General features: G+C 34.2%; 1 protein-coding gene across 1 annotated transcript in view; it reads left to right on the plus strand.

Annotated features, from left to right (window-relative positions):
* LOC107680110 (plexin-B2-like) overlaps positions 1 to 12289 on the plus strand; it is a gene marked incomplete at its 5' end in the record, with an annotated part of 19248 nt that overhangs the window by 2852 nt on the left and 4107 nt on the right. The window contains 12 exons of the mRNA XM_016475883.1: positions 243 to 354; positions 2121 to 2321; positions 2393 to 2572; positions 3742 to 3878; positions 3983 to 4083; positions 5100 to 5329; positions 5857 to 6038; positions 8311 to 8500; positions 9497 to 9653; positions 9741 to 9841; positions 9923 to 10007; positions 10087 to 10238. Of these exons, the coding sequence (XP_016331369.1) occupies positions 243 to 354; positions 2121 to 2321; positions 2393 to 2572; positions 3742 to 3878; positions 3983 to 4083; positions 5100 to 5329; positions 5857 to 6038; positions 8311 to 8500; positions 9497 to 9653; positions 9741 to 9841; positions 9923 to 10007; positions 10087 to 10238 (1828 nt within the window). The remainder of the gene's footprint in view (positions 1 to 242; positions 355 to 2120; positions 2322 to 2392; positions 2573 to 3741; positions 3879 to 3982; positions 4084 to 5099; positions 5330 to 5856; positions 6039 to 8310; positions 8501 to 9496; positions 9654 to 9740; positions 9842 to 9922; positions 10008 to 10086; positions 10239 to 12289) is intronic.

A 12289-nucleotide genomic window follows, 5' to 3' on the forward strand; every position in this document is an offset into this window, starting at 1 on the left:
TATAATTTTCATATACATAGTATAATTCAAATTGTTGTGTATATTTAATTTTATATTTAATTTATTTTATGGAATAATATATAGAGAGGTAGGTACACTCCTCAAAATTATATAAACAAGATTATTTCATTTTATAAATTGTTTTATTTTTTAACAAGATTTTATTATACACTGCCCTTCAGCAATGTAGCATCAAACAAAAAAAAATATATATTATTGTGTTATGACTGTGTATAATTCAGTGGTGGCAGACAAATCATGGTGGTGGGTTCTGGATTTGACCTGGTCCAGAATGCTACCATCAAGGTGGTGGCGTCGGCTGGAGAATGGTCCGGACAGACCGTCCCAGAGGAGGTGAGAGCGAGAAACACCAACCCTGATCTCCAGCGGCTCTCGAGGGAAACATCACTTGCTGTTTGTTTTTCGTTTCATCTGTTCCTCTCGTTGTTGGGTTTCCGTCTTGCATGACTCGCTCGGCTCCTGATTGAAACAACGAGAGCTGCTCTGATCCGAAACGCTCAACGAGACGGAGATTAAACGAGCGTTTATCTAACGAAAAACTTGATGAACGCTTCATTTCATCTCCCTTATCTGAGGAGAAGCTTTTGTACTCCAGCCCTTTCTCAAGTGGTCTCAATGCTTCCATCGCTCTTGCTCCATCTGTCTATCTATCAGATTTTCCGCCTCCACTTTTAGGGACTTTTGCTGCTCCCCCTCAGAATATCAATAGATTTCCCAGCCACAGTGAAATCTGTTCCTCTGTTTTGCTGTCTGAGGACTTTCAGTCCATGTCAGGGTTGGACATTAACGGGCTTGTGGGGAAAAAAAATGCCACCAAAATTAAGAAAAATGCACCACAAATTCAAGTTAAGGGAGCAAAAATTGCCCCTGCACAATTACACTAAATTTATTAATGCTGTCGCGATTAAAATGAAATGTGAAGATGAATGAAAAGTGTCAATTGGCGTAATTACATTTAGATCTGTGAATCAGATTGCCTTTGCGCGTTGTTTTTGCACCGTTGAGCCTTACAGCCAATCACACACGTTTCTGTTGAGTTTATGAATGCAATGGCCAATCAGTGGCGTTTAGATTAGTCAGTGCTGAAAACTCCAGCGGTGTGTCCAAAGTCGCATACTTTCTGAGTAGGTACTACATTTAATTTGAATTTAAATCACAACCGTTAAAAAGGTACGTTCTACACAGTATAGTAATTTGGGTAGTATGAATGAAATTCAGACGTACTACGTCCGCCATGTTGGTACTGTCACATGACCTACCTGCGTCAGTTGCGTCGCTTCACTGCCATTCATAAATCCTCCCCCATGGCCTCATGGGAAGGTAAAGTGTCCATCGTTTGCGCACTTCAGAATCTGGGCAGAAGTTGGTCATCCGGGTACTTTTCACCTACTGTTTTTCGAATACTGTGAATTTGGACATACTACTTGCCTCTCAAACTGTTTTTCGCATACTATATAGTAGGGAAGTATGCGATTTCGGATGCAGCGCGCTGTTTTGTTGAGCACATACGCTCACTAACTGAATTCTCAGTGTTGCCAGGTCCTCAGTTTTCCCGTGATACTGGGCTACTTTAACACTGTTGCTGCGGGTTGTATTTCATGCCTGAAAGTTGAAGCGACCCCAATAAAGTGATATTTAGACCCTGGAATGCAAATACGAAAAACCTGGCAACCCTGTGAATTCTGTGCGTTCACGACGTGAATTCCCTCATCACAAACAACAAAGTGCAGATACGAATACATTCATTCCAAAAACCGTGTATTTTACCCCCCGGAACACGATTTGTATCGATGTACCCCCACCCCGAAAAGTGATTGGGCTTGTTTTGGGTTAGTTTTGAGTAGCAGTTGGGTGGGTTTTGTTGTGAAAACCTGGCAACCCTGTGAGTTCGCGATGCAAATTCCATTATCATAAACAACGAACTGCAGATACGAATAGATTTTGCAGCTCTGGTGATTATAACGGTTGTTTTTGCATAACGTAAGCTAGACTAGAACTAGACTAACGTCATGGACCGACATGTTTGTCTGTGTAGCCAGAATATGAAGTATCGTCTTAATTTACAGAAGTGACGTTTACACAGTCTCTCTCTTTCTCAGTTTGTAGAGCGATCCAAGCACAAAAACGACACCGTCATCATGTTCCTGTCACCTGTGGTCAACGAGTCTCAGTTCTTCAGGACTTACGTGCAGCTCGATAACCTCCAGACGGAGCTGATGCCGTTTGAGTATCACCCCGACCCTACATTCGATCGCCTCAGCAAGACGGATATCACTGAGAACAGCATGATCATCGTCACTGTGAGTATCTGCTCGAAATGTCATTCATGCGGGGGTTTCATGCTCGTCAACGCTTTTTTGGTGTGTCTCAGGGTCGTGGCTTTTCTAAAGCGATGACGGCGAAGGAGGCGCAGGCGTTTGTGGGAGACGCCCCGTGTAATGTAAACACGTTACAGGATGATAAATTATTCCTGGACCCGCCCTCAACCACACCCAGTGCTCGATCCAAGAGACAGAGGAGAGACACCGGCTCCGACCCGCTGGACCTGGTGGTGAGAGAACAACATCCTTCCATTCATTCTACCCTCCTTCAAGCCTCATATTTATTCATCCATTCACATATTTATTGGTTTCTATTTTATTTATTTTTTTACAAATAGTTATTATTGAATATGCTTTTTTTACTTCCAGAGAAATAAATGTGTGTGTGTGTATAATTTATATATCCATCAGTCCATCTATCACTTATCTGTCTGTCCACTTATTCATCTATTTATCCATCCATCATTTATTTATATTAATTTATATAATTATTTATCCATCCATCCTTCAATGTATTTATATTTGATCATTTATTTATGACAAAAAATGATTTGCACCTGTTTATCTATACATCTATCCTAAAATAAAAATATTTTAGTATTTTTAAACTAATATAAAGTAAAAAATTATACATTATTTTATATTTTGTGTATATATATATATATATATATATATACATATACATTAATCCATTTATCTTTCCATTCAATTATTAATTTATTAAATATACATTTTATATTTTACATTTTTTTATTTATATATTCACCAGTCCATCACTTGTCTGTCTATCCACTTATTCATCTATTTATCCCTCCATCCATCCATCATTCATCCACCTATTTATATTTATTTGTTTATTTATATAATTATATATCCATCTGTACAATTACCTATTTATCTATTCATTCACTTATTTATTTGTTTGCTTGAATATTTATTTTTACATTTATTTATTGTTCTATCATTTGCCTATTTATTTATACATTTATCAATTGATCTATGTGGATATCTTGATATTGATATCCACACATATGTTTATTTCTTTATCATCCTCATTTATTTATTTGTTTGGTTATATATAAATTCATGTATCCTCCAACACATATTTTTCATTCATCCTTTCATTCATTCAATTAATAATTTATGTATGTATTCATTCAATTAATAATTAATTTTTTATTTATCCATCCATCTGCCCATTTATTTATTTATCTAATCATCTTTCCACCTTTTTATTGATTAGTTTGTTTCCATCATCCACATATTCATATATTTATCTATCCATCCACACATCAGTTTATCCATCCATTAGTTTTTTCAGTCATCCACTTTTATCTATTCATTTGTTCATCCGTTCATCCATCCCCCCCAACACAGTCTGTCTCTCTCTCTCTCTCAGATTAAGTTTGGCAATGGCGAGTGGTTGGTCGGCTCAGTTCGGTATGAGAGGAAGTACAATCTCCCGCTGCCCATCATCATCCCGGCGGTGGTCGTTCCCATGCTGCTGATTATCGCCATCTCCGTCGTCTGCTACAGGTTAAAAAGAAAACTGCACTTCCCACAATGCCCTTGATCTGTTGGTCTGAGTGAACGTTTCATGTAATGAATTTGTGAATTCATCTAATCATGTGTGTGTGTAGGAGGAAGAGCCAGCAGGCAGAGCGAGAGTACGAGAAAGTGAAGCATCAGCTGGAGAATCTGGAGGAGAGTGTTCGTGACCGCTGCAAAAAAGAGTTCACAGGTCACATGTGCACACATAATTCCGTTACCATGGCAACAGGGGTGTTTTGAGCATGGCAACAGATGATTTAAGACTCTACTCTAAAACTAGTTGACCTCACTAATTTACTAGTTGGTTGTTGGATGACTGCCATCACTCATTCCTAGTATCTATTATCTATCTTTCTACTTATTTTTTATTTATTAGTCATTTATATGTCCTTTAACATTTATTTTGGTATTTATTAATTAATTATTATTTATTAATAATTAAGTAATAAATACATATTAATTATTAATACATATTAATTTATTGATTAATCAATTGTTTATCTATTATTTATTTATTATTCCTTCATTCATCAACCTGTTATTTATTTATTTATTTATGAATTTATCATTTAATCTACTGTTTATATATCTTTCCACATATTTTCATTTATCGGTTATCTATCTGACCATATATTTATTTATTTATATATCTATCTATCCATCCACTTATTTATTTATCAATTAATCTGTTGTTTTCCTATCTTTACAAATATTTTTTTAATTGACAGTCACTTATCTGTCCATTCACATTTTTTATTTATTTATTTATTACTTTTTATTTTTCAATTAATCCATTATTTATCTATCCTCCTACCCTTATTTTCTTTTTTTTTTAATCCATCTGGTATTTGCAGTGTTTTTTTTTTGTGTGCGATTTTGTCATTTTTATTGAGAAATACGTGTATAGTATTTAGTATTTTACATTTTTGAATTAATAATAAAATAATTAAATTTTTTATTTTTTTTTTACTAAGAATATACAAACAGGAATGAGAACATAACCTCCCTCACTCACTCAAAAAAGTGTGGTTTTGATACGGACAAATGAAAACAATTTGCACATCTAGGATCTTGAGCTGGTCTTTAATTGTCAATCTGGTCTTTAAAACTCAATCTCAGAACTGTCTGCATAAATTTACTTGGATTTGCAGTGTCGAGTTTGAAGCAAACACGTCATTAACGTTGGACGTGTCATTTCCTGTGCAGATCTGATGATCGAAATGGAGGACCACACTAACGACATCAGCGAGGGCCGGATCCCGTTCCTGGACTACAAGACCTACACCGACCGCGTCTTCTTCCTGCCCTCGAAGGATGGCGCCAACGACGTCATGATCACCGGCAAACTGGATATCCCAGAATCCCGCAGGGCTACGGTCACCCAGGCGCTGAACCAGTTCTCCAACCTGCTCAACAGCAAAACTTTCCTCATCAATGTATGAAACACACACACAAACTGTAATTATGATCCATTTAAAGACTCCTCACCTACTCGATTTAAACCATTCTGTGCAGTTAATAGCGGGAAAGGTCAGTAAATTAATATTTGACGATAACTGTCGAAGGTTTCTCATCAGAAACAACACACATCGTTGATGAAGCCTTTAGACATTCGCTCAATTATACAAAATGACACTAAAACGGCCCCAGAGGACTCGATCAGCTCCTGCGCTCTCATTAAAGTCTTTTATATTCATGGCGCAAACACAATTAAACATTAACATCTAATGACACACATGCATACACATAAACAAGCACACGTTTTAAGACTGGCCTGTAATTATCTCCCCAGTGTTTATATCGTTACCCTCCACACACAAAAGTCCATCATACAGACAGTAATAAACATAATAATCATTAGAATATAACAAGATGTAAATCTGAATGCTGCACAATTTTAATCACACAGGGAAGTCGATTTGATTTAATTAGCGTTTGTAAACAGTAATCTCTCTGTGTGAAGTTTATCAGAACGCTGGAGGGCCGTCCGGATTTTAACGCCAGGGCCAAAGTGTATTTCGCGTCTCTGCTGACCGTAGCGCTTCACGGTAAACTGGAGTATTACACAGACATCATGAGGACGCTTCTGCTGGGGCTCATGGAGGATTACGTTCACAGCAAGAACCCTAAGCTGCTGCTCCGCAGGTGAGATGCTGTCTGACACTGCATGCTAAGGTCTGATGCATATTGTACAACAATGGCAACATTTTTCAAAATTCGTAGTCTGCGGTCTGATTGGCTGGCTTTACGCAACTTCTGGAAGCCAGGTGTTATGAGTTAGTCAGGAACAGTGTTATTTTAGTTGTATTTACGTACTTGTGCAGTATTTATTAATATTCAGAATTTGTTTTTATAATTTCAGTTTTCACACATCCCTATTTTGCTTAAAAAAATTAAGCTTACTTTTGAAACCATTTTCAATATGCATTATTTTCATTTTATTTCAATTTATTATATTTTCATTAGATTCTCATGATTATAATATAGTGATACATAATTCATTCATTTATTATATGCATTGCAGTAATAAGGTTTTTGCCATAAAATAATGAAAATGGGAGAAAAATATAAATAATGTTTATCTTGATCCTAACAATAGACTTTTTTTAATTATTTTGTAATATATATTATGATTATTATTATTTAATTTTAAGGTAATTAGAATAGATTCTCTTTATTATAATACAGTGATTTTTATTTAAAACAATGAAAATGGGAGCAAAATAATTTATCGTCATTCATTGTCAAATTAATATTTTTGTCTTTGTTGTCAAAAAATAATGTTACAGTGAAAAAAATCTTAATGCTCCTAATAACATGCTTCTTTTTCTTTTTGTAAAATATATTTCATTTCTGGTGCATTGATTTTGGGTCAGGTTTTGACAGGATGTTCTCAAGGCATAACTAGTCACGATTTCCCATATGAAGTTTGTTTATGAGGTTTGTGGCACTGAATCATATATAATATGATATATATTCAAAAATATTCAAAGTTTTAGTTTGAGGCAGTTAAAGACAAGCAAACATCCTCAAGCATGACTTTGAAATAGATGGTTATTAATTTTGGATGGACCACAAAGCCAACCACAAAGCCAACCTCTAAATGTCACATAAAACATATCATGAACACTATCTACATGAACAACACAAACCTCACTGTGCCAAAGCCCATCCGCATGCTCAGAACTCTCCAGCACCATGTTCACATGCTTGTTTGATTGTCATAGTTGGGTGCTGATGCTAATTCTGGTTGTTTGTTATTGAGTCAGATGAGTGTTGAAGTGTTGATTAGAGCAGTAGGCCGCTGGAGGCCGTACGTTACACTGATCTTACCACAGTTAAGAAACCACTTCAAATCACTGTGACGTACGGCCTCAAGTGGCTTGTTGCTTTCATGAACAGCCAGCAACCGCAACACAATAAAACGCATCCGTGTTCAATAAATAACTGTTTATTATTCATAATAATCATAATAAACAATTATTCTGTTCTTATATACAGTACAAGAACAAGTCATGTAATCTAGTTCATTAGCCTGACTGCTGGCTGTTTAGCAACTTGTGTTAATACAGTGTTTAACAGATCAGGTTGGATATCAGCTTCAAATGAAACTATTTCAGAGATTTAATAGAATATAATAGAAAATAATATTAGGTGGTTTGCAGAGGAAAAAGCATCAGTGTTTTAGAGTAGGGATTCCCAACTTCTTTAGTCAGAATAATTTTGTGTGTTTGTTTGTTTGTTGTTTTTTTATTGTTGTTTATTATTTATTAATTGTTAAAAAATATTTGTATTATTTTGATATAAAATTGTTCATTTTTTGATATAATTATACATTTTTCATTTTTATAATTGAATTAAATATTAGCTATGAAGTGAATATTAGTAAGTGTGTGCAAGTTTGTTTTATTGTTTTTATTTATTGTTTTAAACTATTTAATTATTTTTATGTGAAATTATATATTTTATATGATTTTTATATAAAATTATTCATTTTTATTATTGTTATTAATTTTACAATTTTATAATTTTATAGTTTTTTTTAGCAACTCATGAACTCCATTTTGGGAAACACAGTTTAGGAAATTCCTGAAGGTAAAATATTAAACATGAAATACATTCATAGAGATTCACTCATGTTTCATTTTAACAATGCATCGGGATTTAATGATCAAGTCGAATCTTGATCTGAAAGCGTCATCTTTCAGGAAGTTTTACACACTTCAACACTTTTAATTTGATATTGCAATAGATGGGCTTTATTAGTGTTTTAAGGTTTTGTGAAGCTTTGATATTCATGAGTGTGATGATAACGGTGCTTAATGAAGTAGCGTCTGTTCTTCATCTGCATGAATCAGCTCTTCAGTCGCTCACACACTTGAACTGTAGATTCTTCAGAGCCTCCGCTGATGTACAGGTGGAGAAATGGTTGTCTGTGTAATGTGCTGGTGTTTGTTCAGGACAGCGCCGGAGAGCCGCTCTACAAACTCTTCAGAGCCATAAAGCACCAGATTGAAAAGGGGCCGGTGGACGCACAGGTCAAGAAAGCCAAATACACGCTGAATGACACTGGCCTTCTCGGAGATGACGTGGAGTACATTGTGCTGGTATGTGTGTTTGTTTAGAGGTTTTCTGTAAGTCCCTCTGGGAAGTTCCCACATTCAGAAGTCCTAACAACAGCTTCATGTGATTTGGTCAGAAGAAAATGGACATAGAGTTTCCTCACTTGAAAAAAAATCACTTTTTTAGTGGTGCTACAACATAATGATGAGAATGATGTCTTCTTTAAGCATGTTAACTACATTCAATCAAATTTAAGATAAAAGCATATCTAGCACACATTGATACAATTTCCTACAGTTTAATTAATAAAGAAGCAGGTTGAATAAATAAGCGAAAAGAATGTAATAAAGCAAATTCATATTTATATCATTTGTAAAATGTATTTATATCAAATTATATACATTTACTACAAATTTATTGTAAACATGTATAATATAATATTTGTCATTTATATATTACACATATAATATAAATAAAAGATTATATACATGTATATTATATAAATTTAATCAATTGAAATTATATTTATAATTTATTAAATTCAATATTTATATTTAAATAAGCTATTAATAAATTAATTTTATTAAATATATTTATTATAAATAAATAGTAAATAAATGTTGTCATATATTCTCACATTCATTTCACAAGTAATTAAGTGTGAAAATGACTAAAGGAACATCTATTCATTCAAAAATTTAAGCCAGCTTATATGAGTCATGTTCTTTTGGTTTCTCTACCCAATATTTAAAAAAAATGACATATGCAATGAAAATCTTAAGAAATTGTTATCGGCAAGTGCCAAAAATGAAAGTATCGGTATCGTACCTGTCATGGAAGAAAGTGCTATCGATGCATTCCATATATTTTAATATGTTTATTATATCTGTAATCAGATGTCAAAATATACAGCCACTTTATTCTCACATTATTTTACCAGAAAAGGGGTGATGAAGGGAAATTGATTTTGTCACTTCAAGAACGAGTAGTATTTTCTAGGATGTTCAGAACATGTGTATGAGTTTGCTGTCTGACCCCAGACGCTGCAGGTGCGGGTTCAGGGCGAGGGGCCCGACATCACCCCCGTGAAGGTGCTGAACTGTGACACCATCTCTCAGGTGAAGGAGAAGATCATCGAGCAGGTGTACAAAAACCAGCCGCACTCTCAGAGACCCAAAGTAGACAGCGTCACCCTCGGTGAGTGAGCGCACGTGTGTAATCGGTTATGATTTCACATCCAGCACAACGCTGCTTCATCTTTACGTGTTCTGGTCTCTTGCACAGAATGGCGGCCCGGCTCCACGGGACAGATCCTGTCAGATCTAGACGTGACGTCGCAGAAGGAGGGCAGATGGAGACGTATCAATACGCTGGCACACTATAACGTGAGCGCATATGTTGTTTTTTGGGTCCAGCAAAGATACGAGTGTCTTAAACGTGACTTTTGTGTGTGTTTGTGCTTTTAGGTATGTGATAATGCAACGGTGGTCCTTTCCAGAGTGCAGCACACGCAGCAGTCGTACGACCAAAATCATGATAACCATGAAGAGAGTGAGTTTGAAGTCTGCTTTCTAAGTGTGATCTGTCACTCACGCTCTGACGCATACACTCTCTTCACCTGAACTCACAGGAAACGCCCTGCTGGAGGATGATAAAGTTTTTCACCTGGTGCGACCGGCTGATGAGCTGGATGAGATGAAATCCAAGAGAGGCAGTATAAAGGACAAATCCATGACCAAAGCCATCACAGAGATATATCTGACCCGACTGCTCTCCGTCAAGGTACTGACCTCTTCTTCTCACTAAATGAGCTGCTCCTTTAGAAAACGAATTATATTTGACTTACATCATTTGTTGGTAAATCATGAAGGGTGGGACATGATTTGATCAGGGTTATTCATGTTAATTAAAACTAAAACCTTGAAGAAAAAGTCAATTGAAATAATAACTAAATATAAATAACTTAAACATATTTTATTGCAGCTAGTTATCAAGGCATCGTTTCTAATTTTGTTTAGTTTGATTTGAACTCAAATTTAGTTTAATTTGTACTAAAATAACTCCAACTAAAGCAATAAATAAAAAATAAATTAAACTAAGACTAAAATAAAGAAAAATACATAATAAAATGTAATTCATAGTATTAAGAAAAATTATATTAGTATATCAGTTATGCTAAAATAACACTGGATTTTATCCAGATTTGTTTGGATTGTGAAATGTAGACTATGATATTATTGTTTTTGTTTTTTTTGTGGTTTTGTGTACTTCAGGAGAAAATATGTTTTAGAGACAGTTATTATATAAATAAAATATTTAAATGTGAAATATTAAAATCATTACAATTTTAAAACAACAGTAAAATGTATCGTAAATTAATGTCAAAAGCAACATTGCATAGACAACTGAGAGTGCCATTTAATAAAATTAAGAAATAAATGATCAGTTTATTAATGAAAATAAATTGCACTTCAAACTGATAACTAAATAGACATTTAAAACTTTAAATTTGACTTATTTGACACTGTCAAATTATTTATTATTATTAATATATTGTTAAATGTATAAATTTTTTTGGAGAACATATAATTTATATAAATGTATTATTGTTACTTTATTGAACAGGCACCTGACTGGATTCTGTTAGATTTTTTTTTTTTGTAAAAAGTATGAAAAATACATTTGATTCTCTAAAAACATGTACATTTATCTTGTATTAGACATAATTTCACTAGATAACAATTTTTAAAAAGTCTGTCCGCTGATTAAGAAATTATTTTAGCCATGTACATTTTGATGGAAGATGAAAACGGTGCATAATCAGTTGTGATTTGCGAACAGTCCCAATTCTACAGCATATGGCTACATATAATGTGGGACGTGTGTCATATAATTATTGTAACCTCCATAAACCTCTAGGAACTCTTCTGAGTGCTCGCTTGTTCTCTTAACTCACAGTGTGTAAGTCTAATTCTGTTTGATTGGTTTGTTGCATGTCCTTGTGTCAGAGGCCGCTCGCTGTAAATTGGGCGATTAGAGAGGCTAATTACTCACAAGTCTTTCACCTTGTACAGGAGTAATTCAGCGGCACGTAAAGCTGTCAGTGCTGACAGAAACAAAGCGTAGTGGAGATGAGAAGCGCACAAGTGAGCGTGTAACTTCAACCGTCAGGCCGATCAAAGCGTATATGTGTGACTGTCAGTGACCCAGCAGGCTGACGTGTGAAGAAATGAGATGCTTTTCTGCTGGTTTTTAAGATCTGTGTGATGTTTCAGAGCTCAGGTTTTATAAATTGTATCAAGGGCTTTCAACCATTTTTGTCACCTGAACCTCAAATAATTTACTTGAAGTGACTTAACATTTATAAAAACACATTTTTGTTATATATTTAACTCAATATAACAAAAAATTATATATTTTTTTTAATTAATATTTTTTTATTTGTACATTTGAATTATATTTAGTAATAATTTAGTAATTATATAATTTGGAGCTGTCAATAGTTAAAGGTAAAAATATTTTAGTTGCTCACCAATTTAAATTCTTTATCATTTAAATATTTTAAGTTATATTGATTATTTGAATTCCTTTCATTTTGCATTTATATGACAAATAGGCTATATTCTCTATATTTTTATATATCTCATAAAAATTAGCTCTGGGGGTTTGCAGAGTTAAAATGACATAAATAAAAATGTACATATGTGCGTGTGTGTGTGTGTGTGTGTGTGTGAGAGAGTGTGTCTATATATATGTATATATATATATGTATATATGTATATATGTATATATATATATATATGTATATATATATGTATATATATATATATGTA

The sequence above is a fragment of the Sinocyclocheilus anshuiensis genome, unplaced genomic scaffold, assembly GCF_001515605.1.
Source record: "Sinocyclocheilus anshuiensis isolate Anshui unplaced genomic scaffold, SAMN03320099.WGS_v1.1 scaffold376, whole genome shotgun sequence".
Lineage (NCBI taxonomy): Eukaryota > Metazoa > Chordata > Actinopteri > Cypriniformes > Cyprinidae > Sinocyclocheilus > Sinocyclocheilus anshuiensis.